Consider the following 27082-nt stretch of genomic DNA (forward strand, 5'->3'; position numbering starts at 1 on the left):
CAGGACCTCCTGGGAACTCAGGATATTACCTTCAGCTGCCCACAGCTTGGCCCAGGTTGCCTCCTGCCAAGTGAAGAATGTCTTCCCAGGACATGAGTACCACTAGCTTTTAACTATAATAGCAGGATAATTAAGCTTTTCTGTGAGCACAGTTTGCTGCTGATGCAGCTGCCTGGAGCCCTGGCATTTATTGAGCGCAAAGTAATAATTTATTGTCCTTTGTACGCTCAAAAGCCATCTTCATTATTGGCCCAGGACGGAGCTGCCACAAGGGCACACGGGCCTCACCAGCTGTCTCACTCACAGACGTCTTCCAGATCACCCTTGGAGCCCTCAGGTACCAGAATGGGGTGGGGAGAGGTGGGGAAGGCACAACTCTCGCAAGGAGCATCGGGTTAGAACTCCACCTACTTGGCGGGCTGCTAATGGGAGAGAAGGTGGCGGGCTGGGCTGGGCGTGGGCAACGCGGAAGGGCGGGGGCCACGTGCCCACATTAGCAGGTCAGTCCTTCCCCGGAGCTGGCGGTGGCGCGGGAGCCCGTCCTCCTGCCGCTGGGTCTTCTGCGCCTTTGCTTGAGACTTTACGGTAAGCCGCTCCTCCCGCGCCCCCGCCCCCAGCCCCGCGCGGCGATCCCGGGCGCCGACGCCAGGCGCTGGCCGTGGTGCTGATTCTGTCAGGCGCTGGCGGCGGCAGCGGCCGCGCTCCCTCTCCTCGGCCGGACCCCGCTCCGTGCCCCGCGTCCACGCCCCGTCGAGCCCCCTGCCCTCCCGCCGCGGCCCCCGCCGGGGCGCGGCCACCACCAGCACCATGCGCCCGGCAGCCCTGCTGCTCCTGCCCTCGCTGCTGGCGCTCCTGGCTCACGGTAAGGGACCCCGGCGTCTGGCGGCAGGACAGGGGCGGGGGCAGGGTCCCGGGGGTCCGAGACTGTGGGACCGTCCCGGCGCCCAGCTCCGCGCATCTGGCTGCCCAGCCCAGGCTCCGCGCTCCGCCGGCTCCGCTGTGCCCCACGCCGGCCGGCCCGGGCGGGGCGCAGGCTCGGCGGGCGGGAAGCTGCCGAGGCTCCCGCCATTCGCGCCCGGCGGAGACCTCGCCTTTAATCATCTCCCCGGATCTAATGGGATTTCTCTGCTGCAATTCATCACGCCACCCCCTCCCCGCACACACACTCACGCGCTCACCGGCGCGCTGCCTCGCCACACTCCACGCGTCTCGGAGCGCCGGGGCGCGTGCGGGGTCTGGGCCAGGGCTCCGGGCTGCGAGCGGGGCCCGGCCGGTCCGGGGCTCGCCATCCCGTCTCCCCAGTCGCCCGCCAAACTTCCCTCCACTTTGCCGCGGGACCCCCGGCCTCTCGCGTCCTCTCCCGCCTGGGACGCGGTCAACGACCGGCCGGACCCGCGGTGGGCACGTCGTTCACCTCGTTCCGTCTGGGTGCTGCCACGCCGGAGTCGGAACTTAGGATTCAATTCCAGGGAGAAACTCCCGGGGGCTGCGGGGTGCTGGGGAAGAGGGGGACGCTTACCGGTTTCTCTCTCGGCCCTGAGCTGCAGCAGCTGAGGTGCTGTGATGACCACGCCAGCCACCCCAAGTCCTTCCCTCCACCCCCGCACACCCCCGCACACCCCCGCAGCTCTTCCTCCCTCCCTGCGGGCTGCAGTCCTGCTGGGTCCCTGCCCACCCGACTTACGGCTTCATCGGAACCCGGTCCCCAGCCTTGAGCCCGCTCTGGCTCTATGCAGGTCTAAAGCTTCATTGTCCCGGAGCTGAGGAAAGCTTAGCCAAGGGAGTGTTGAGAAAAGGGGGGTTCTGTGCCTAGGGAGAGAGGATATCCGAGTCCCTGCGGAACTCACCGACCTCTGTTCAAACAAGCACTCACCAAAGCTACCTAAGGGAGATGCTTCTTCCACTGTAGTCGCTGGCTGGTGGGGTTCCCTGAACCCTGCTCCCAATGCTCCCTGGCTGTGTGGTTCACAGCGCCTGATGTGAAAGGGGGATAGGAGGGAATGTCAGCCCTGTTGGCTCCATCTTTCCAGGCTGCATCAATGATCAGGGAAACTGGTTGGGGCCCGGAATGGCAGTTTTCTTGGCTCTGGGGCTGAGGAAGCCCCATTCTGAGATTCCAGCTCATCCCACACGCCATTAGGTCCTTTCTCAGTCCTCTGGCTGGCCAAGCCAGATCTTCAGGATGGCACCAAGAACTCAGAACTGGTGTTCTTTGGGGAGGTGGGAAGAGCAAGTGGGAGTCACGCATTCTCATCAAAGACAGGGGTGGGAAGGCCAGAGAGGGAATGTCTGCATCTGAGCCTGCTAGACTTGCTGGTCCCTCCCTGCAAAGCGGGGCATTATCCTGGGGTCACTCCACCCCCGTGCACTGGACAGGTCCCTGGGGTGCAGTTGGGGTGTGTAACCCCAGTTTCCTGAAGCCTAGAATTTTGGGTGACCATAAGCAAGGTTTAGTGTGTCTGGAGTAGCTGTTCGAGTGTATCTATAAACCAAGGGCTCAGGGCGAGCAGGTGTGAGAAGCGTGAAAGCCACCAGTGGGCAATGTGGCTCCTACCAGAGGGCACCCAGAGGGCCTGCTGGGACTGCACATCTGCTGGGGGATGGCTGGTGGGACCCAGAGAGCCTGCTGGGGTGCAAGTGTGAGTGTTGGGAGGACTCTGTCCACTCTGAGATCACGACCCTGTGTGTCCCTACCAGTGTCCCTCCCAGGTCCACCCAGACATCTCTGATCCACCAAAAGGGTCTGTGTGGTCAGATATTCTCTCATCCCAGAGGAGAAACAAGTAGCTATCCTGCAGTGCCAGACTGAGGGACAGGGAATCTGGATCGGATCGGGGCTTGCCTAGGTGTGCTACAGTATCCCAGGCATTGGGGTGCTGCCTTTGTGAGCTTGGGCTGCGGGGCTTCTACCTTGAGAGGTAGAAGGCTCAGGCCGTCAGCTTCAGCATCTCGGGCTATGCATCTCTCAGTGCCGTGGCTTTGCCTTGGAAAACCTTTGCACACACAGGCCTAGATGCCTGGATGTGGCTCTAGAATGCAGTCAGGAGCAGCCCAAAGGGAGAGGCAGGAGACAGGAGAGGTAGAGAACACCTGCAGGGCCAGATCCTGCTGGATCTTGTGCAGACCCTCCACCTCAGTTCCTATGCTCAGCGGTCAGGGGAGCCGGGATGGTGGGGAGGGGTGTTGCTGTCAATCTCCAACTGAGCGGCTCAGAAAGGCCACCAGGGATCCTCCCCACCGGAGGGTGTAAGCCTGCCACCAGAGGGTAGTAAAGCAATGTGGGAGGGGTAGCTCCATCGGGGCCTGCTGTGTCAGTTTAATGATTTTTAATGAGCAATTACCTTTAGTCATTCTCCTAATTTCTGAATATCAATAAAGTTAATTAAACTCTGCATGTGTGAACATGGCCTGGGGAGATTGTGAAGGTAAAAGCAGCAGACCGGGGTGGGATTGGGTCTGAGAGGAGACTGTTTCCGTGGCTGGATGACCTTGGACCCTAGAATCCCCAGCTCTGAACTCAGTGTGAGTTTTCGATAGGAATGGGGAGGGTGGGGACAGCAAACGGGTGGTTCACTCTGTGGATAACTGAGGGTTAGTGACTTGGAAGGCCAGGCCCAGAGGAGGAAGGAAAGATGGCCTTGGTTTCTGGGAGTCCCCAATCACATGCCACCACCAGTTAACAAACAGGGGCCCTGAGAAGCAACAGTCACAGTCCTGTGGACCATGCCTTAACTGACACTGGCTAGTTCTGAGTGGGGTGTGTGTGTGTGTGTGTGTGTGTGTGTTGTACAGCTGGACAGGCCCTACTCCCTGTCCCCAAGCCTAGCACTTTGGGTCAGGCCGTGGATTGGATACGGGAGACAAGGATACAGTCTGGATTCTCCTCAGAGCTCCAGAGGATGACTTATTGGGGTGGGCAAGAAGCTTCCCTAGGCTTCTGGGGAGGCTGGGGAGCCCCGAGACTACAACGAACTGCACGGGAAGCTGACTTGGCTTCTTGCCCCTTGCTGGCCCAGCTCTTGAGGCTTGGCTGGCCCTGGCAGCAGTCCCAGCCTCCTCAGCAGGGTGGCAGCTTAAAAATGCCTCAGGGACACTGTGGGGTGCTTCAGGGGAGCAAGGAGACACAGGCACTGGGATTAATTAGAACTTTTGTTTTCTTTGCACCACACCATGGATGCTGGAATGGTGGTGGTAGTGGTGGTGGGCAGCTGGTATCTAAAAGCCCTTTCCTTAGCCCCTACTTCTCAGTTCAGGTTCCAAACTCTCCAGCCTCTTCCCACACTCCTTGTCCCACCTCTCTTTCAAGGCTCCATTTGCCAGACAGGGCTCGACTCAGATTCTACACCCACACTTTCAGCCTGGAGGAGCTGTGAGCCAGAGGGACTCTCAGGCCTGGAAGGCACACTTTGCATGCAGGTGTGCCAGGCTCAATTCCTAGCACTGCGTGTTCCCCCAGGCACTACATAGGGAACGACCCCAGCCCCATGTAAGACCCCCCAAAAAAGAGGCAGAAAGAGCCTACATGTGGAATTAGTTTAGTGAGCAGACCTCTCAGCCTAGGTGGTTTTAGAACCCAGACTCAGAAGCAGAGATAGTACAGTGGGTAAGGCTCTTGTTTTGTATGTGACCAACCCTGTTTTAATCCCTGGTATGACATATTGTACTCTCTACCCCCTGCCACTCACTGTCACGAGTGACCCCTGAGCATAGAGCTGGGAGTAGGCCAACCCTCAAAAAAAAAAAATGAGGGCCTGGAGAGATAGTACAGTGGGTAGGGTACTTGCCTTGCACGTGGTTGATCTGGGTTTGATATCTGGCACCCCATATGGTCCCCCAAGCACATGAGGAGTGATTCCTAATTGAAGAGCCAGGAGTAAGCCCTGAGCACTGAGGGGATTGCCACCCCCAGCCCCACTCCCAGGCAAAAAAAAAAAAAATCCAGCTCCTAAGTGTATGCTCGCCTTTGCCCTCTCTGGGTCTTCATTTTATGGAACATTCAATGTCAAGTTGTACTGAGCTGGCAGTTGGTGGTTGCTAAGCATGGGAGCACATCCAGGCCTCCCAGAGCTGATCAAGTCATACAGATATCTGGGTGCACAGATTACGGGCATGCTCTCAGGGAGAAAGAAACAGTACCTGCATAGAACAATTGAGTTAGAGAAGAGGTGTAGACAAGACAGCTGGTCCTGGGAGGTAGGGAGCAGGCACCTGGGAGTCTCCAAGGCTCCTTCCAGGCTAATTGCATCAGGAAATCAACTCACGAGGCCAATCAGTTCCCCCAACAAACCGTGTTCTCAACATCTGGGCTCCTGCCTATCCTCCTCCCTGAAATTATGTTTTCCCCTTTTTGTTTTTTGGGCCACACCCAGAGGTGCTTAGGGCTTACTCTGGGCTTTGCATTCAGGAATCTCTCCTGGCAGTGCTCAAAGGACTATATACAGAGTCAGAGATTGAACCAAGAACGGCCATATGCAAGGCAAGTGCCTTCACCCTCTGTGCTATCTCTCCGGTCTCTGAAATTCACTTCTTCCTTTCTGGGCCAAACTTGCTCAATCTTCCTCATGCTCCAGGTTTTGGCTTAGCTAGCACCTCAGGCAATTCTTCACATTGTGTGGGGCATCATAGATGGGAAGCCTGGCAAGCTACCCGTGGCATATTCGAAACAGTAACAATAATGGGCCTCATTCCTCTGACCCTGAACAAAGGGATGAAAGGAGATGTTACTGGTGCCCGCTCGAGCAAATCAATGAGCAATGGGATGGCAGTGATACAGTGATGTGGGGCATCAACTTCGCCTGACCTCCAGCTTAAGTTGGAGTCTCTGCTGTGTTCCCACCATCCACCTGGCTTCTGCCATCAAGGTACCCATCTGGGGGGTGGTCCTGAGCACTTGAGCACTTGATGTTCCTCTCCAGGAACAAGACTGACCCCTGAAAAGAGGCCAGGAAGTCTGTTTGCCTCAGTCCCTCTATTTTGGGCCAGCGCCAGTCTTCCTATTTGGAGGAAGTTTAGGGTCAGCTGCCTGTTTCAAAAGGAGAGGTGGGTGCGTGGCAGCTGGGACTGCTTCTTGAAGCTGAGTTTGCGTAGCAAGCACACTATTTTTACATAGATTGTATGTTAGGATTTTTTCCCTCTCCTAACGGTTGGCCAATTATCCCAACTGTAAATTATAGCCTTTGCTTAGTTTTTTCCTTCCACAAATTAAGCTGTCATGTCGTCAGCCTGAGGTGGCTTGGGGGTTGGTTGTGATGGCCATTCTGAGAGGGCAAGAGCCTGTCCAGTCACCCCTTAGTGCCACCAATCCTCCTCTCCCAAGTGCTACAGTCTAGGGCAGAGTAGATATTAAATACATGTGGAGGGGACAGGGGAGATGACTCAAAGGGCTGTGAACATGCTTTGCCCATATGGGCTTGATCCCCCAAATGTCCTGGTCCCCCTGTGCCCCTACAGAATTAAGCATAACATTAGGAGTGACCCCCAGCACCGCTGGGCGTGGGCCCCAAATGAAGCAAAATAAGCACATGTGTAGATTCACAAGAGTAACACAGGCCTAGAGCTCAGGTATCTTAATTCCCGGACCTCTGTGGGGGCAGGAGTGCCCTCAAGGACAGATAAAGCAGGGGCAACCCCAGACCATCTGGCTTCATAACAACCTTCATCTATGGAGGCTTCAGATATACCCACTGAGCTTGGAGGGGCCAACACGAAACTTGAGGGGCAGCCAAGCCTGACATGAATAGAAATGTGGAGACTGGGGTGTGGTCCAGAAACAGAAAATTCATGTCCATGAACATGAATTTCCTAAAGAACAAGCGCTGGAGTACAGCCACCTACTGTTTATTCTTCATTTCATCATGTCTGAGGTATGAGGACTGGGGACATAACATAGTTCACCCATAGAGCATTTGTCTTGCACATGTGAGGCTCTAGGTTTAGTCACCACAGAAAACAAACAAAAAAATTTATATCAAGGTATAAAACCTGGCCCAGAATCCCCAGGAACTAAATCTTTCACATGTTTTTCTATCCCAAACTGACTGAGATTGCAAGAGATTACTCCTATTTCACAGATGGAAGGCTGAGTCTCAGAGACTCGAGTCACTTACTCTGGTCTTCATGGCCAGTAAGTAATGATGCCGCTCCAATAACTTGCACATTTTGCAAAAGTAGACTATAGCCAGCAGTGTGTCTCCCTGAGCTGAGTCAAAGCTTTTAGTATAGGGAGATGGAGACCCAGGAAAATGTCATTGGTTTAATAATAATAGCAAACATTTGCGCTATAGTATAGTAGGTAGGATGTTTGCCAATGCTGTAAGACTCAAGCCATAAATAATCCCTTCTAGCATATTTCACATTGGAAGGGGGTATTGTTTGGGGGCACACCTGGTTGTGTTCAGGGTTTAGTCCTAGCTCTGCACTCAAGGGTCACTCTTCATGGTGCTTGTGGTAATGGGGATTGAACCCTGGTAAGCTGCACATAAGGCAAGTCTCTTGCCCCCTGTACTATCTCTCTGGCTCCTCTAACCATTTCTGATGCTTCCTGGTATATGACTCGTTCTTGACTACTGAAAGTCAAGGACCCAGACAGGGGATAAGGTGTTTGCCTTATTAGCAGCTGACCCCAGTTTGATTCCTGGCATTGCATATGCTCCCCCAAGCACGGCCTGAAGTGATCCCTAAGCACAGAGCCAGGAATAGCTCCTGGATGCCAGCAAATATGCCCCCACTCCCCAAAAAAGACATTTTTGCCTTGCTTAGTTCTTTGTGGCAAATGAATAAAAACACCCTGTCTGATCCCGGAAGCCAGGAAAGATTGTGGACCTGGGAGGCAGGTGAATGTCTGAAGTCCTGGTCAATAACCTCCCCTGGTTCTTAGTCCCCACACCCTTTGGGAACTTTGGTGAATGAGGATTCTTCCTCCAGGCCTGCTACCCTGGGCTGCCCCCATCCTCCCCTCTAACCACCCCCCCCAACACAAACCTAGTCTCCAGGTGGGCCGACCTACTTGAGGCTGGTGGGCAGGGCTGGACCCCAAGCCTGGGGCACCCACTCAAGCTTCCCCCAACCTGCCTACCTGCTGCCCAGCTGCCAGGCCTGGCTGGGGAGGATCGATGCCGCAGCCGCTGGCAGTGTTGTTGGCCATTGATTGTTGCGATTTCTCGAGGGCTCTGGAGCAAACAAACCTGCTGCTTCTCCAACAACAAGCAGGGTTTATAGCTGCAGAGTTTGCAGCCTTGCCGGTTGGCAGGCTGGGGGGAAGGGTTGGGGTGGGGGGTCCTAGCTGAGCCCAGCAGGGACAAGGACTGCAGGAAATGTGAAGGTGCTGAGTGGGCTGGGTGAGGGGAGGGGGGCGGCAGCTTGCCTTGTTGGCTCCAACTTCTGCACTGTGGCTCAGCCATTCTGTTTCCTCCGGACCCAGAAAGCCAGCCAGGGTCCTTCTGCTTGTTTCTGTCACCCCACCCTCTTCCTGATCATCCAACCCAGTGGGTTCTGTCTCCTTTAAACACCAGCATCCATCAGCAGCTCAACCTGCCCGTCCTTCAGCCACCCATCCGTTCTCCAACGGCTTCTATTCAGCCCCTATCAGGCGCTTTGATGGGCATGAGTACAACAAAATCCCAGCCACTCAGGATCCCAGCTCAGAGGGGGAGCCGCTGCCTTCTTAATAAACTCAGTGGTGACAGCCTTCCAGCTAGACCCGGGCCCTCTGATATTAATTATATGAGATACAAATGAGATGTCAAACAGCACCCACATAATTCAACCACTCACGCCTTTTCTAGGACATGAGGGACTGGAGAGATGGCTTTGGGGGCTGTGCACATGCTTTGCATACAGGAGGCTCAGGTTCAATTCTCAGCACTGCTTGGTCCTCCATGCACTGCTGGGAGTGACCCCTGAGCACTGCCATGGGTAGCCTCCAAAACAAACAAACCAAAAGGATAGGAAGCCACTGCCCAGAGGTTCTTGGAGCACAGCCAGGTGTGGCCTTGGTGGCCCCCGGCACTGCAGGGCCTGAGCATCACCACGTAGTTGAGGTCCTCGCATTGAGATGTCCAGCTTGGGTGACTGGATATCACCAGGAGTAGCCCCACAGTCACCTGAGCATGCTTGGGAGTCAAAAAGGAAAAAAAGCGTTGGGGAAAGGACAGAAGACTCCTAACTGAAAATTTCTTGGGACCCCGTCTCTCTTCTATATTATGGGGTTCACTTTTCAGATCTCCAAAGTCAACACGCAGGACCAGCCAAGGCCAGCTGCCTGCCTTCGCAACCCCTCCCATTTCTCCAGGCCCCCCAAAAGGCAGAGCACAGTCAGGGCCCCTCCTGGTGCCCAACCACATGGACTGTAGAATCCAAGCAGGGGGACTCTCCCTTCTCTTAGTGTGGTCCCCAGGGTCTCAACACCCTGCCTCCAATTTTTGGACCTCCTTCAGCGCCCCCCCATATACACATGTGTGCGCGCACACACACACACACACACACACACACACACACATGCACACACACTCTTCTCCACCTCTCTCCACCCTCAGAACCCTCCTTCCAGCTGTCATCATTGGGCTGAGGAGGGCAGAACTGCAGGGCTCCTGTGAAAAGTATCTGAACCACTGAGCACCCCCTCCCAGATGCTCATTTGAATGCCAACTATCCCCCTTTGCCTGCTGGCTCCCTATTAAAGGCATAGAAGCAGGCCCTGCCCCTTCCTCCTCCCAGCCCAGATCCCTCCACAAGCCCCCAGCTTCGCCCTCCCCCACCGCCTCCCTCCCAGCCCAGCAGCTGAGCGCCAGCTCCTTTGTGCCCCAAGCAGCCACCTGCTGAATGTCTGGCCTGGGTCCCACCAGCTAGCAGATGCCTAGGGAGGCCCAGAGCCTGGGAGGGAGGGAGTGTGAGGCATCGGGGAACTACGAAGGGCCTCCAGGAGGAAGGAAGAACACGAGCAGAAGAGTGTGATCAGGGAGCAGGGACCCCAGGTTTAAAGCCAGTATCATCTAATATCAGCTTAAAGCTCTGTGACCTCGGGCCAGTGGCAGCTTCTGCAAATTCCTGGTGCCTGTCCTTCATATTGTGCTGAGCGATGTGGGGTGAAAGGGAATATGGGGGAGGGACCAGAAAACCCAGAAGCCCTCTGAGCAAAGGAGCTAGCTCGAAGACAGTGGCGGGGGGTGGGGGGGGGCGCTGCATGGGAAGCTGTGTTCGGGGCTGGACACTCGACATGGGGGAGAGGGAGCACAGCGTTCCCCGGGCCAGAAGGGGAGACCCGGGGCCCAGAAGAATGAAGGGCTTAGGGTACTGCTCAAGCTCCCTGCTCTGTCGGACCCCCATCTTAGACCTCATTTATATCCTGCAAGGGAAGCATTGGTGATTTGAAACATCTGGCCTGACAGCTGGCCAGCCCCCTCCTGTGAGAAAGCTTCTTTTCTGCTGGTTGGAGGAAGTGGGAGAGATGGAGGCACCTTCCCTCCGTCTCTCTCTGTCTCTCTCTGTCTCTCTCTGTCTCTCTCTCTGTCTCTCTCTCTCTCTCTCTTTCTCTTGCTTGCTTGCTTTCGTGTAGGGCAGGATCAAACCCAGAACACATTCGAGGCAACACGCTCACCAGCCCAGAGGCACCTTCTCTGGGGCACCTTCAGGCCATGGTGGGATCATGCCAGTGCGGTCACTTTATGCATCTCATTCTCCCCCCTCCTGCCTCTACCTCTCAGCTCTTGCCCATCTCCTGGCAGAGCCTCGTCCTACTCCCCCGAGTATGTCCCTCCTGCCCGTCTGTGTCTGAGACACCTGCATGATGCCCTCAGCCCAGCCCGCAGTGCCTCGTGCCCCTGACGCTCCCTGTGGTGTTGTGTGGGCCTTCCCTGCTCAGGCCTCAGCAGAGGCAGCCTCTCAGCTGAAAGCGAGCACAGCGCTCGCTCGCCCACCCAGCAGGACCCTGGGAGGTCCAGACCAGGCTGGGGCGAGGGAGAGTTGGGAACTTCACAGCGGGGTGCATCTGTGTTCCTGGGGGTCTTGGGGAGAAGCAGATCACATGGGCTTCTCCCGATGGCTTTGTCCCTGTGTTCCTGCACAGCTGGGCCCTTCTCTCATTTCCTCCTGAGCTGGGCCCAGGGAGGAGGCCCAGCTCACTTTGGTCTCCCCAGTCCCTGCAGGCAACCCCCCCCCCACTCCCTTCCCCACCAATCTTGGGCTCCGCTGACCCCTCAAGGAGACTCAGAGCTGGAGCTGCCGCTGCTGCTATTTTTAGCATCTCTGCACCCCTCCCCTCCCCCACTCAGGCTTGCTGGGGAAGTAGGGAGGATGTGGGGGAGCAGAAAGGGGAGGGCTTCAGAGGCTGGGGTGCTGGGCAGGTCAGACCCTTTTCCCTCAGTTCCCACAGGCTGTGCAGGCCCCTTGGGGTAGGTGAAGTTCCATCCAACCTGTAGGGCAGGGAAAAGGGCTGACTAAGGTGCCCATCCCCCATCCTTCAGGGCAGAGAGAGCCCTGCATCCGATTCTCTTCCATAAAGTCTAGCTCCTAGGTCTCTTTTTGTTGTTCTTGTTGTTGTTGTTGTTGTTTGGGGGGGGTGTTTCATATCTCATGATACTTAGGAATTACTTCTGGCTCTGTGCTAGGGGATCACCCCTGGCAGTGCTCAGAGGACCAAATGGGATACTGGGGATACTGGTTGGCCACATACAGGGCAAATGCCCTACCGGTGGTACTGTCCCTCCGGCCGTTTTCCTGCAAGGCAGAGAAGAGCTCAATGCTGAGAGTCATGGAAGGACAGGAGGTACACCTCAGTGAGGTCCCCCCTCATCCCAATCTCTGCTGCTTCCCGGAGGGTCCCCTGTTGGAACTCAGCTCTGCAGCTAGGTGCTCACAGCCCTTTCCGTCTAGGCCTCCAGCCTCTTGGCACCCCTTATCCTTCCCTGTGCTTGAAAACTCTCTTCGCAGGGAGGGAGAGGGTAGAAGGTCCAGGGGACTAAATGCTGGGACCAGGAGTGAGGAGGGTACCTGCTCTCAGCTCACTACCCTTGCTCTGCACCCCCTGCTTCTGTGCTCAGCAGGGCAGGGACAGCCTAGGTGACATCAGTTAGCTGCCCCCCAAATGTTCACAGTTTCTCTGCATCCTTGCACCTCTGGCTCCACTGTGCCCTTTTTGCTCCCACACATCTGTGCACACTGGTTTACAAACAGCCTCCTGCGTGCCCACACACAGCCTAAGTCACAAATGCTGAACAAATGTTAACCAGGACACAAGGAGATGGGCCCAGGGCAAGTGAACAGAGCAGGGCTCCTGCCCACCAGGAGACACCATCAGTCCCTAGGGTGGGGCACTGAGAACGATGCCCGATGCCACCATCCACTCCAAGACTCTGGAAAAGGAAAAAGCCACAAAGGACCCATGCACTGTACTGTGTAGACAACCCCTGGGGACAAGGCCAGACCTTGGCAGCCCAGAGCCACCTCCAAGCTGGCGTCCTCCCTTTGCCCCTCAGCTTTGCTCCCTAAAACAGACACTCCGGGGTCCTTCAGGAGAGAAGGCCAACTCACCTCAGCACAGAGGGCCAGAGCAGCCTGGGGTTCTGGGCTGGGGATCCCCCTACATCCCTCTATCCCTAGCCAACCCCCCACCCATCACCTCTCCCACTCTCAGCTGTCAGAAGCGGCCGCTGGGCAGAAGTCACACCAGTTGGGTGGACGTAGGGGACACCTGGGTCCTGCTGCCTGAACTAGTCCTTCAATAGGCTTCAAGGGGCCTCCAGGCTGCCGGGACATGGGGCTGGTACTGGAGCTTTAGGACAGGGGCCGGGAAAGGGCAGCTCCCCAAGATGTGGGTCCGGGGTCCTGGAAGGCAGCTGCTCCGTGGCCCCGGGCCCCAGGGCCCTGTCTTTCTGGGCTCAAACTCAGAGGAACTGTCCTTGGCAGGTGTCTGGACTAGGGCAGGGGGCAGAGGGACTGACTCCTCCTCCTTAGCTCTGTCTCTGCCCCCAGCTTCACCTGCAGACTGGGTTGAGCTGACCCTAGTACTTGCTCCAGGAGCTGTCTGTCCCCGCCGACATCTCCACAGTTCCCATTTCCAGAAACGGTCCCTGCAGTTCACAGGCACAGGAGCCCCCCGGCACTGGGAGCTGCTCTCAGCACCTCGCTTGAGCTGTGTCTCACCCATGACAGCCCTCCCAGAAGTGGGGGTCAGTTCTGCCTCACTTCAGCTGCCATGGTCAGCTCCCCGCCCCCATCCCCACTCACCCCTCCCTGTGCCACCTGCCTAGACCAGAAGACCGACTGAGGACCACAGGCAAGGCTCCGGGCACAGGTCCTGAGGACCAACAGTCAGGCAGGAGGGGAGAAAGGGCCTCAGGGGAGGGTGACGCTGCAGCAGAGCTTCATTAATCACCTCTCCAGCCCCCAGTGCTGCAGCGGTGAGACCATATTAGATTTTAAATTGGAAAGCAGAGAACGTGGCAGTTAGCCGCCAGCTCCCTCTGGCCTGACCACAGTCTCCAGGGAGCAGAAGGTCAGCCCAGCCACCACCCAGAACACTGGCCTGCTCCCCCTCACCCAGGCCCTGAGCTGCTCTCCAGGCTACCCGACCCCAGGAAGGATCAGAGGAGAGGACAAAGGGGCCGGAGTGATAGTAGCTGGGAGGGCACATACCTTGAATGCGGCCAGCCCAGTTCGATCCCCGGAGTCCTATATGGTCCCCCAAGCAGCACAGGAATCATCGCTGAGTGCAGAGCCAGGAGTAACCGCTGGACATTGCCAGGTGTGACCCAAAAAGTACAACAAAAAAAGATGGAGACGCAGTGAAAAAGAGGAGCACAGGCTCCATCTCAGGGAGAAGTGAAGCCCTTTTCAGGGAGCTGGGGGCCAGGGCCCAGTGTGTGGCATCCATGGGCAATGACAAAGGTCATGGAGCCCATGCCTCTGACAGGACCTGGATGTGACAGAGGTCTGTGAGCCCAGTTGCTTTGTGCTGCAGAAATTTGGATCCCAGGCTATACAACAGGCAAACCCACCTCTGACCCCTTTTATGCCCCTTTCCTTCTAACTGGGATGATTCTCTTTGTTCCTCAGCCTCAATTTCCTCCTATGTACCGCACTGCACTGTAGCCCTTTTGTCCCATTGTTGATCGATTTGCTCGAGCAAGCACCAGTAACATCTCCATTGAGAGACTTGTTGTTACTGTTTTTGGCATATCAAATGCACCACAGGTAGCTTGCCAAGGTCTGCCATGCAGGCGGGATACGCTGGGTAACTTGCCGGGCTCTCCAAGAGGAACGAAGGACTAGAACCCAGGTCGGCCACGTGCAAGGCAAACACCCTACCCGCTATGCTATCGCTCCAGTCCAGGGTCAAAAAATTGGCTTTCAACTACCGTAGACTCTGCTCGCATGTCCCGTATTGGCCAGACCCTGTGAGGACCTGCTGTGGCCCCATGCCAGGCAGCTGCTGGGGCTACCCCAGCTCCCCCAAGTCCTGACCCCACCCTTTGCTCCCAGCTAGGTGTGGACATGTCAACAGAACACCCTAGGCACTTCCAGGGGACAGTCACCATGCCCTGGCCCCTCCCTGAACTAAACCCCAGGAGCTTCAGTCTCATGCCCCCCATTTCAAGGACCCAGCAGCTCCGGGGGTGCTGCAGCATGAGACTCAGAGACTCAGCTAGAACATGTTTTCAGAATCACAGAAAGTTCTGCTCCATGCCCCTGCCTTGGGATTAACCCGTTCTCTGGATTTGAATTAAACTAGCCAAGCTGGCAGGCTGGGGTGAGGGTGGGGGTGGGGGGCTGGGGTGCACTTTTCCTGGGGTCCGTGGCCTCATCTATCAAATAGATAAGACAAGTTTTTGGTTTTTGGGGTTTTTTTGGGGTGGCGGAGGGGGTCATACCTAGAGATGTTTCAGGGCTTACTCCTGGCTCTGCCCTCAGGAATTACTCCTAGCGGTGCCTGGGGGACCATATGGGATGCTGGGGATCAAACCTGGGTTGGTCACATACAAGGCAAGTGCCCTACCAGCTATACTATCTCTCCGGCCCCAAGACAAGTTTCTATCCCACAGAACTCTTCAAGGGCTACATGTGTTCATTGGAAACGCACTTAGAATACTGCTGCCAAATGGTAAGTTCTCAGTCAACAGTGGCCTGTAAGGGCTGAAATGATAGTACAGTGGGCAGGACATTTGCCTTGCACATGGTCAATCTGGGTTCAATTTCCAGCACCACATATGGTTCCCTCAACCTGCCAGAAGTGATCTCTGAGTGCAGAGCCACAAGTAAGTCTTGAGCACTGCCAGGTGTGGCCCAAAAAACAAAACAGAGACCAAAGTGAAAGATAGTACAGCAGGTAAGGTGTTTGCCTTGCCCACAGCCAAACCAGTTTTGATCTCCAGCATCCCATAAGGTCCCCTGAGGACCACCAGGAGTAATTCCTGAGTGCAGAGTCAGGAGCATTTCCTGGTGTGATTCCAAAACAATAAAACAAATGGAACAGTGGCATCTAAGACTCATTCACACTTGGGGCACTCTGGGTCTGGCCTGACCTAGCCTGGCCCTGAGATTCTTTTGCCAATTTGCTGATGGAGACTCGGCTTGGGGAGTGGTCTGGGGAACAGTGCTCAGCCTACAAGGGGTAGGACCAACATCAGGTGGGCAACTCTTGGCTAGTGTCCACTCTGCCCATTCAAGCTCCCTTTCTTTGACAAGATCTTGGCCCAGAGAGATAGTGAAGTGGGTAAGTGGGCTCTTGCCTTGTGTACAGCCAACCCTGATTCATGTCCAGCACTGCATATGGTTCCCTGAGGCTGACCAGGGTGACCCTGAGCCAGGAGTAATCCCTAAGCAACACTGGATGTGGCCCTAAAAGAAACAAAAGAGAAGATCCTAACCCTGGGGAGCCTCAAGCCCAGGGTCACCCCCATCCTCTTTTACAACAGGGATGGTGGGAGAGGTTGCCACCTGAAGGTACACCCCACTTGGTAGCCCCGAAACAGTGCAGGGCTCGTTCTTCAGAAGAATCCAGATTGATGCTTCTGATCCCCAATATTCAGCATCTGAGCCTAGCCCCTAATTTGCTGCATGATCTACAAGGCCCCTGGCTCTGGTTTCCTTTGCGCATATACTGCCTTACCTGGACCCTGATCTAAGAGGAGATGCCTCCCACACAAGTGTGTTCCCAGTTCAGCTGTCCTGCCCGGAGTTGAGCAAGAGAGAGCAGTGAGGAGGTGGGAGGTGAGATACTTGGTGACAAGGAAGATGCGTGGTCTGGGCTGAGACCCACCAGCTTGTACGGGCACACGCTGAAAGTGCTGGTTGGGGCTGCCCCTCCTCTGTCCTGTCTACCCTCTGCTGGCCTCAGATTCTGGGGAGCAGAAACCTTTTGAAATGTACGGAAGGCAGAATCCCAGCTTGGAAACTGCCCAGAGCATCCCCTGTACCCGGCTCAGCATGTGGACAGAGAGCTGCATCCCTCTGGGTCTTTGTTCCCAGACACATTATTGAGGACTCACTGGGAAGTGCCCCCAGAGGCTAGCAAGGGGTTACTGTGCCAGGCAGGAATGACCTCTGTGTCCTCTGCAATGGTGATAGGGCCCCCGAAGGGTCTGATAGGATGTGAGGTCTGGAAAGACAACATAGGGAGAGGGGAAGGCAAAGAAGGACCCTTTGTGGGCATCTCTGTGCATCCCCCAAACCATACTCTGGGACCCTTACCAGCACCAGTGTCCTTGGGTAGTGGGTCCGTGTGTGGAAGACAGGATACCCAGCACTTCAGTGAAAGACCACTGGAGCAGTGGATGGAGCTGAGCGGCAGAGTTCATCCTAGGCTTGCCCCTTGCAAGCTGTGTGGCAACGGACAAGTTAACTACTCAGGGTCTCAGTTCTTTATCTTTCAGGATAGTGAGAAATGAATCAAACTTCCTTAGAGTAAGGTGAGGTTAAGAGATTCTGTGTGGGGTTGGAGCAATGGTATAGCAGACAGGGCATCACCAGATGTTGCCCCCCCCCCCCCGCCACTAAAAAAGAGAGAGATTTTCTGTGTGGGCCAGGAAGAAAGTTCAAAGGACTGGAGCAAATGCATTAGCCAGAGCCTCAACTACAATCCCCAGTACCACAAGGTCCCCCAAGCACTGCCAGAAGCAACCCCAACACCAAATCCTAACACAAAGCACGGGTGATCCAAAAAGCAAAAATCTAAAAGACCAAAAAAAGAGACAAGACGTCAAGGTGCTGAGGGCCTGGCCGCTGAGGGCGCGCACTGAGCACAGCCGCTATTTCTGGCCCCAGAGCCCAGCCTCCCGCGGGGCTTCTGTAGCCTTCCCTGTTGGTGTAAGTAGTAGGTGGAGGGACTGCAGCAAACTTAGCTGAGACGCAGGACACGCTAGGGTCATTGCTTCATGAACACATGACTTGGAAGTGGCCCTCAGGCATTCAATGTGGCCAGCCAGCCACTAGTGGGGTCCCTGGTTCAGGGGACACATCTGGGTCCAGTGGAACTGTCACTGTGGAGACCAGGCTCTGACTCGGGGAGGGGGGCATTCTCACTCCCAGGACCCCCTTCCCTCCCTCGGGTCCTAGAGTAATGGGGGTCTGTTAGGGGCCAGGCCCTCACTAATCCCCTATTAAAACTTGAAAGGGGCCAGGGAACCTCCAGAATAAACTCATTAACTTTTATGGGATAATAAATGGATCCCATTAAATTCTCATTCTCCCTATGCTGGGCGAGCTTAACCTCTGCCACCCCCAATGGGCTCCCTGCCCACTGGATCACCCCCATATCCCTGTACCCACCCACTGTCACCCCCTCCCAGGAGAGCTTCTGCAGCAGGTGGGGATCAAGCCTGATTTCATCTCAGGATTAGGGACCCCTCCCGCTCCCTCCATTGTCCTGCCCTGTCCTGTGCCGGCCTGCCAGGACCCCAGGGCTGAGGTCTAGGATGTCGGCTGCTCTCTGCCAGGTTACAGTGGGACAAGCGGCCCCTCCCACCTCTGCAGAGAGCAGGGGTGGGGGAAGCAGAGACTTGTCTCTCTGAATGGGCCCCTCAAATTCAGGATTCCCTCCTCCCTTGAAGAACCAGGCAGGCGGGCAGCAGCCACCTGTAGGGCACAGAGGCAAGTGGGGAGGCTGCAGCCACTGTAACAGCGACACCGGCACCACAGCGGGCAGGTGGGCTGGGGGGCTGGGCCCGGTACCCACAGTCTAACCAGTACCCCTCGGCAAAGCGCAGGGCCTCCACACACACCAGGACCAGCGCCACATCCCATCCAGCGGCCCTAGACCCCGGCCTTTTCCGGGCCTCACCAAACCTCAGTTTCCCCATCTGTAAGTGACACGGCCAGACCTGGGACAGACCAGAGCGCCCGGGAATCAGGTTGCCCCTAAAAGGTAGCTGTACACCCCTCCCCTACAGAGGTCTGGGCCAGGCGAGGGGAGTACAGGGCCATGCTCACCCAGTTGGGCCCGTGGAGGAGAGGGCGGGCCGGGCGGGCCTTCCCGGGGAGACCCAGGCTGCCGCTGGGGGAGAGGGGGCTCCAATCCCGGGGGGGCCACAGGGGGGTTGCGCGGGCCGGGAGGCGGGCGCGGGAGAGAATCCACCGGGGAGGCATCCTGAATGGCTCATTAGTGCCGATGAAAGCCTTTTTTCATTTCGTCTAAATACTTTAAACAGGGCTCCCTCCGATGTCTATTTGCATAGCTTAAGAGCTAATGCGGGGGGAGGGCCCGGGAGCCGGGGCCACGCGGGGGCCGGGGGGCTGGCGGGAAGCTCCGGGCCGCCTCCGCGGCGGGGACCGCCGTGGGGGAGGGGAAGGGTGTTTCCCGGCGGGAGGAGGCGGGGAGAGCAGCCGTGGTGGCCGGGGCCGCTCGCGCGCAGACCTGCGAGGTCTTCGGCGGGGCTCAGGTCCAGGTAGTGCTTGTTTTACGGAGCAGTGCTTCCCCGCGGGGTGCAGGGGCGCCCAGGAAGGAAACGCTTCACCCCAGGCCTCCCCCGACTCCAGCGGCAGCTTCTCGCCCAGGCCCCAGGAAGCTGGATTTAGAGCATTCAGATTCTCTTGAGAACACTCCGGAAGGCCTGGTGTTTTTTTCTGTTGTTGTTGTTTGCTTGTTTATCTGGGGGGCAGGCCACATCCGGCGTTTGAGGCGCTGCTTCGGTTGGTGTCACAGGAGGGTGTGATGACCCGGGATCAAAGCTGGGGTTCGTGCATGCGGAGCGTGCACCAGAAAGGCCCAGCCGTACTGCTGAGAACACACACGGAGGACTTGCTCACGCTCACTTAAAGATAATCATTCTTACCAGGATTATTATTGGGGCCTGGGGCCTCGCCCTGTGCCTTTTTTTTTTTTCTCACCCTGTGCTCTTGAGGGATCTCTCAGCATCGTTCTGCCCATGCACAGCTGGGCCTGGATTTGGGGTCTCCTGCAGCAAAAACCTCAGCTCAGTCCTTTGAGCCATGGCCCCTCACCGTGACCTTTAACTGGTAGAACAGATCATTGAATTCAGGAACGTGGGATTTTACTGGGGCTTTTGTTTTTGTTGCCTTGGTTTGGTTTTGCAGTGTCAGGAACTCACACATTCAAGGCTTGTGCATAGCCACTGAGCCAGGCACCCCTGTCCTGTAGAGCAATGTTGTTGAGGTTCTCTGGGTCCCCACAGAGGGTTTCCTGAGGGCCCAGCGCAAGCTCAACTTGGGTTGCTCAGGTTAGAAACTTTGGTCCCAACTCTGCCTCCCCTCTGCATGAGACCTTGGATAAGGCCATTCCTCTCTCCACCCTGGTTTCTGCAACAGGCTGAGGTTCCCTGCCAGTAGCTCAATTCCCAGCCCTCAGGGAGAAAGGCCTGTGTGAAATGACAAAGGTTTTTTTCTTTTCTTCTCTTTGCTCTAGGGAGACATTTTGCAGTGAAGAGCACAGTGACAGAGACCAACCCCAACACCTTACACATACAAGGCATGTGCTTTACCCCTTCACCATACACTGCACGCAGGGTGAAGGCTTTCATGCCAGACCATCAGAGGTTGGAAGCCCCACCCCCCACCCCCACTGTGAGAAGGGTTGACCCACCAGTCACCTCGGGCTTTCCTGGGGCTCCGTCATGTGGGAAAAAGATTCCATCTCACAGAGTTCAGTGCCGATGAGATCATAAAAGTCCTGGACATGGCCTGACGTGGTGGCGGGCAGACAGTAGGTGTCTGATCAGAGTGAGCCTCTGGGTCTCCCCGCGCACCCTGCTTTGCTCCTCCTCCTGCTCCTCTGTCAGTCTCACACAGTCAGCCCGAGGAGCCGGGGTGGAGAGGAAGGTCCTGAGGCCTCCACATCTATCACCCCAGGCATCTAGAAAGCCCCTCTGCCCCTAAAGGGCTTGTGTCCTGAAGATTACCTCCCCTCCCTGTCTGTGGGTGGCACCCTCCGAGGCCAAGTGGCAGCTGATTGCAGAATCAATTTGCTCCTTTGATATGCTATCTCGATCCCATTTAACCAAGTGCTCAGTCCCCCCAGATAACACAATCAGTGCAATCGACAGTGACAGGAGGTGCCCATTAGCTCTGCTCCATTGCCCAGCACCCACCTGGCAGCCAGCGGGAGGAACTGTGCCCGCTGTGGTCCCTTCCCAAGACAGAGAAGCTCTCAAGGCCTCTGCCGGTGCAGAAGCCCTGTGGTGCCAACCCCGGCAGTCCTGACTCAGGGTTCTCTCAGGCAAGCCTGGTGAAGACTGGTTGTGGGAAGAGAAAGGTTCTTCCAGTGCCAGCCTCTGCTCACCTGGTCTGTGCCTCTGGGGCATGAGCAGACTCTGCCTCCCCATCAGGCCTGTGGCGAGCACTGCCTGGACGCGCCATCGCTGACTCAGATACTGGCCGGCCATCTGCTGGGGTGGGGGGAGCTTGTGCTTGGCTGGGTGTCTAGTTTGGGCACTGTGTATGTTGTCACTCGCTGGCTTGGAATGCCAAGGCACAGATGGGTGTCTTTAGTCGGCATCCCGGGAGATAGGGCTTGTTCCTGGTTCTTGGGACAGTGGGGCTTCAAGGTCCCTCAGACCCAGAGGAATGGTGAGTCCTCTGACCCCTGCCCACCTCCTCTACCCCAAATTCCTCCCTCCTCCTCTTTGTCTGACACATCAGAGCTCCCTTGGTCTCTTGAACAGAATGTAGGCCATCTGCCGCATCCTCACACATGCCAATCCTTGGGGTGGGTGTGAGGCTGAAGAATGACAGTCCCGTCACCAGACGTGCCGAGGAGCCGACCTTCTCCCGGTGAATGCTGCTGCCTCGTTGCGTTTCCCTCCAAGTCCTCGGCAGCCATTTTGAGAGCTGTCAGGACCAGAATATCCTCCTGGGCTTCTCGGAATTGGCAAAATTCTGTGTGAGCAGATCTTGGAGACAGGATCCATTGACCTTTTTTTCCTGGCAGTGAAGGATCTGGCGAGCCTAGTGGACCACAGACGGAAGATGCATCATCTCCCCGGCTATGTGGTTAAATAAGAACATAATCAATAGCAGAGCCACCTCAGACCAGCATCAACGAATAACTGTCATCCTTCATAGCTTATCTCATCAATTGGCAGAGGTTGCTAGCCTAACTGTTGAGAAAGATTCTAAAGCCCCAATGTGAGAAATAAATGAAATATGTTAACACTGTCTGCCATGGACTGGGAAGTAGAGGGGTTGTGTGGCTAACCTGATGACCTTTCATTGTTTTCTTTTTTTTTTTAATTTTGTTTTTTGGGCCACACCCACTGATGCTCACTGATGGATCACTGATGGATCTTTATACTGAGAAATTTCTCCTGGTGGTGCTTGGGGGACATATGGGATGCCTGGGATGGAACTCAGGTTGGCTGAATGCAAGAAAAGCGCCCTACCCACTGTATTATCTCTCTAGCCCCTGATGACCTTTCTGTCCCAGCCTTAGACCCTGCCCAGACTAGGGTTAGAAGGAAGGAAAAAGAAATTCAAAGAGACCTATCAAATAGGGAAGGGAAATACTACTCTCTCTCTCTCTCTCTCTCTCTCTCTCTCTCTCTCTCCCTCTCCTCCCCTCCCTCCAATCTCTCTCTCTCTCCCTCTTTAATCCTAAAAAAAGAACCCCATTTTACATACAAGAAAACTAAGATTTATAGAGTTTAGGTTCTTTGTCAAAATCATACAATCCTAAGTGATGGATTTGAGATTTCATTCCCTCCATCTGCCTTACTCCAAAGCTTCACTTTTTCCCCATTGTGTTCATATTACAATTTTAGAAGGGTCAAAAAAAACCCCTAAGAGTCCAAAGAAATAAGTTCTGAGATGGATTGAGGGCCCAAAGGGCTGGAGCAGATGTTTCGCATGTAAAAGACCTGTTCAATCCCTCGTACCACATGGTTCCCCAGAATTGCAGGGACTGACCCCCAATCATTGGGAGGGGAGTATATCCCAAGTACCATCAAGTATGGTTTTTCCATCCCCACACACACAAAAAAAAAGAAAGAAGGAAAAAGAAAGTGGGGTTTAATGGAATCCTAGCAAAGATGTCATGTACCCCCAGTAGGGGAGATAGAATAAAATCCCAAGCAGGAAGCATTTCCTGGGACTAATGGCAAAGCAAACTCCTCCTCAGAGAGACAAAGCCTTTTGGCTACATGAGGGATGGTCATATTGATTGGTCATGTCAATGGAATGATATGTCAGTCAGAGGAATCAGGCTTATTTGCCTGGAATGCTGTGTTGGGAAGGATTCTAAAGTTAAATTTGAGATTAGCAGGAAATATAACAAGAGAGAGTCACATTTACCTCTGCTGTTGGAAGGAAAGGGCTAGCTCAGGGGCCATCATGGAAAATCATGTCACAGTCTCTCTCTTCAACTCTAAACTTCTCTGGTTTCAGGCTGCAGAAATAGTACAGGGAGTTGGGTGCGTGCCTTCCACGCGGCAAACCCAGATTCAATCCCCAACACCATCTACGGTTCCTTGAGCCACTTCAGGAATAATTCCTGCGTACAGAGCCAGAAGTCCTGAGCACCACTGGGTGTGGCTTCAAAACCAAACACATTAAAAAAATAAAATAAAATGCCTGGATTTTTGATGACCTCCACCCCACAAGGCTCTCCGTTAAAGAAAGATGGGGTTCCCACAGCCTGCACTGGGCATGTATCGCGTGTGGGCCCAGGGAGAGCCTCTGACCCTTATTATTTCAGGACTCTTCTCTGAGGCCCCGACCATGGGGGAAGGGCAGGTCCCGGGCATCGAGGAGGTGGACATGGAGCTGACCGCGGCCCCCACACCAGAGCAGCCCCAGCACGGCGTCCACTTCGTTACAACGGCCCCAACCCTAAAGCTGCTCAACCACCACCCGCTGCTTGAGGAATTCCTCCAAGAGGGGCTGGAGAGGGGCGCGGAGGAGCTGAGGCCAGCACTGCCCTTCCAGCCTGACCCTTCTACGCCATTTACCCCAAGTCCCCTCCCACGCCTGGCCAACCAGGACAGCCGCCCCGTCTTCACCAGCCCCACTCCGGCCATGGCTGCAGTGCCCACCCGGGAGGGGCCCTGGAGCCCCAGGTCAGAGCCCTCTATGCTTCATCTCACAGCCCCCCTCCCTCCAGGGCCCAGCATGGCAGTGCCCACCCTGGGCCCCGGGGAGAGGCCCAATACTGCCCCCACTAGCAGAGCGTGGACGCCAACCCAAGAGGGCCCTGGAGACATGGGCAGACCCTGGGCACCAGCGGTCATGTCCCAGACCGCAGGGCTGCGGATTGAGGGCACCATCGCCACTTCGACAGCTTCGGGGGATGATGAGGAGACCACCACCACCACCACCATCATCACCACGACGATCACCACTGTCCAGCCACCCGGTCAGCTGCTTACTGGTTTACAAATTTGGAAATGGGAATGGGGGAAGCTCTGGGGCTCCCTAACCTCCTCTCATGTCAGTGCACCAGTCTGCCTTGTTCTTTGGCAACAAGTTTCAGGCTAAAGGAGGAATGTGGGCTGGAATCAGATAGACCCCGGTTCCTAAGGGAATGCAACGGGCCCGGGGAATTCTAGTTCACCTCTACTGAAAAATAGTGCTACAAAAACCTGCTCCGGGGCTAGAGCGATAGTACAGCCGGTAGGGCGTTTGCCTTGCACGCGGCCAACCCGGGTTAGAATCCCAGCATCCCATATGGTCCCCTGAGCACCGCCAGGAGTAATTCCTGAGTGCAGAGCCAGGAGTAACCCCTGTGCATCGCCAGGTGTGACCCAAAAAGCAAAAAAAAAAAAAAAAAGAACAAAAAACAAAAACAAAAACAGTAAACCCTGCTCCATTGAGCAGCTGTGAGAACCGAGAGAAGACTGCAGACAGTAGGTGCTCAGGGATAAACCTCCCCCCACACACGCACACACACTCTCCAGCCCCAGTTGGATCTTTTCACTGAGCTGATTTACCTTCATGTTTCTTCCTCTCTCCCAGGCCCCTGCAGTTGGAATTTCTCAGGCCCTGAGGGCTCTCTGGACTCCCCCACTGCTTCCAACGTGCCCTCTGACGTTGGCCTGGACTGTTTCTACTACATCTCCGTCTACCCTGGCTACGGTGTGGAAATCAAGGTGAGTGACCTGGTTCTGATCAGGACAGCACTACGGCCTTCTTTTTCTCAGAAAGGCTCCATGGTGGGGGGGGGGATCCCCAGAAGCACCAATTGGAGACAGGCCTACAGCAGGGCTGGGCATAGACCTAAGACAGTGTACACTGTGTATTTGGGGGGCTGAAGGGGGCTGGGGCGCCCACACCACAGTGCCCCAGGCTGCTGGAACTGTAGGAAGGGGCCAGACTGCCCATCCTCCCTCCCCAGGGCTCTGAGCAGTGTCTTGGGAGATCATGAGGGGCTCAAAATATAGGGAATGGAGTCAAAGTCCTTATCTCTGTGCATAAGCAGAGAAAACTCAGGGCTGCCCGCCTGCTGGGGCCTGAGTCAGGGCGCCTCATCATTCAGTCACTCATTCACTGTTTCAGCAAATGCTTTCTGAGCCCATGCTGGACCCTGGGAGGCCAAGGGAAGACAGACATGGCACATCGTCAGAGGGGTGACCTTCAATGCCAGCCTCCCTGGCCATTACATCTCGCTTAAGCACCCCCTCTCTCTTTTCTTGTCACCTGGTAAAGAGGAGGACCGCAAAATGATCCTAGCCTTGGAGGTTGCACCCAGCCCTGTACTCAGAACAGCTCTCAACAGTCTTCAGGGATGCATGTGGTACCAGCCCTCAGACCTGGGGACCCAACATGCAAAGCAAGTACTTGGCCCATTGAGATGAAGGGGAGAACCAGTCCCTTCAGCCATCTCTTCATCCCCACCTGAGCCTGCAGAACCCCACACTCTCCTACTCCACAGGCTTCAAACCCAATTCATCCTTTGCATCCCATAGAAACAGATCACAGCCAGCCAGAAACATAGAGCAGGGCCACCACCGCACATGGGGATGGTACCCTGAGCTCTGAGGTCAACTCTCCCTTCCTCTCCCTCGTTCCCCAGGCCTGCCAATACACGTGCACACCCTGGCGCCTCGACCCTCCCCCAAACTCAGACCCTCCCACTTCTCTCTCATCCCCACAAACACAACCAGCGTCTCTCCCGGGACCTGCACCCTCACCTCACACAGGGCCCACTCTTGCTTCTCCATCCACACTGCAGCATGCATTTTTTTCTCAGATGATGCGTTCGTCCTCCCAAATCTCCCCAGCAGGCTCTGGGTCAATGCCTGTCCCTTGGGGCCCACCCCCAGCCTCTTTCCACCCCCACCGCCCCCCCTCCCCATTCTCTGCTCCTCTTTGCCCACAAGGGCTTGGGCCAAGTCCACTGTAACTCTCCACCTCCTAGCCAGCCGGGGAGCTTCTTGAGGGGTGCCTTGGAACAGGGGTCCAGAAAGGTTCTGATGGAATGAGGAAACCAGGGAATAGAGGAAGGAAGGAGGAAGATATTGGGCCTGGATTTGATGACTGGTTGGAGGGTGAGGGATGAGATGGGTTCAGGGTGCTTGAGAGAATCAGACAGGTAATTCAGAGGAAAGGGGGCAGGGAAGTCCTGGGTCACAGGACAACTGAGGCTCCCCATTCCCAGCCTGCCCCACCCGCCCAGTAGCCATAAATATGGACTTGCAGCCAGCATCACCCATATACAGCCCTGTAGCTCTGGGGGGGTCGGGTCCAGGTATCTGAGCCAGACATTGCAGGGGGGGAGCATCTCCCACCATGGGTGGACCCCTCCATTTCTTTCTGCAACCATTTGCTCCCATTCTGCCAGGCCCTATGCCCATCACTTGGGGCTGACTGGGAGGGTAATTAGGAACAGCCACCACCCCTCCCCATAAGCCATTAGCACTCAGTGCCGCTTAATTAAAGTAATTAATGTAAAATCATCACCTAATGAGAGGTGGCACCCGCTGTGGCTCACCGGGTGCAAGGCGCCAGCTGCAGGTGTGGAGAAAGAGGGGGCAGGGGCAGATGCTGGGCTGGGCACCCCCTCCAGGCTACCGGCCTGATGGCTCTGCCTAACTCCCCATCCCCATTTTGTCATTCCCCCTTGAAGCCCCCAGGTCAGGCTGGGCCCAGCCCTGGTACCCGGGATGAGATACTGGCTTAGTGCTGCCAACTCAGCATAAGCCCGCCTTGGATTCCAACCCCTCCCAGCCTGCCCAAGCCCTGAGTCTATTGTCTGATGCCGCCAGTTTTTCATCAGAATGTGATCGCTGTTACCAGGCAACCTTGAGATGAAGCCCTGCCACAGCCTTGGGTGCTATCAGGGACCGAGGCCGGCAGATGCTGGCCCGTTCTGCAGTGCCATGGGGACACGAATCCTTGCAGGACACTCTCAACCCAGCGGGTCTGACTTTGAGGGTGAGAGGCTACGGCAGAGAGAAAAGAGGAGACACAGAATGAACAAGGAGTAGGTGGGTTGAAGGTTCTTCCCGGCTGTTCCTGCAATCTCTACTCTCAACCCATTCTCCTGGCCACAACTCATAGGCCACACAGAACCTGAGGGGTCAGTGACATGGCAGCCCCAGTCTCTGGCATGGATGGGGAGAGTGAGGCCAGGCAAGAAGGAAGAGAGTGGTCTAAAACCACTCATAAATGGTTTGTTTTTGTTTGGGAGGCATACCTGGCAGTATTG

At 55.8% G+C, this 27082-nt stretch overlaps 1 protein-coding gene across 6 annotated transcripts in view; it reads left to right on the forward strand.

Annotated features, from left to right (window-relative positions):
• The first annotated feature begins 621 nt into the window (after positions 1-621).
• SEZ6 (seizure related 6 homolog) overlaps positions 622-27082 on the forward strand; it is a 49446-nt gene continuing 22985 nt past the window's right edge. For 5 of the 6 annotated variants that reach the window (XM_012931930.2, XM_004605014.2, XM_055130960.1 and 2 more), the window contains exons 1-2: positions 23135-23791; positions 24391-24524. In XM_012931930.2, coding sequence (XP_012787384.2) covers positions 23158-23791; positions 24391-24524 — 768 coding nt within the window. In that variant the 5' untranslated portion in view covers positions 23135-23157. Of the gene's footprint in view, positions 863-23134; positions 23792-24390; positions 24525-27082 lie in introns of those variants that run through there. The other variant, XM_055130961.1, reaches the window with a different exon arrangement.

The sequence above is a fragment of the Sorex araneus genome, chromosome 3 (assembly GCF_027595985.1).
Source record: "Sorex araneus isolate mSorAra2 chromosome 3, mSorAra2.pri, whole genome shotgun sequence".
Lineage (NCBI taxonomy): Eukaryota > Metazoa > Chordata > Mammalia > Eulipotyphla > Soricidae > Sorex > Sorex araneus.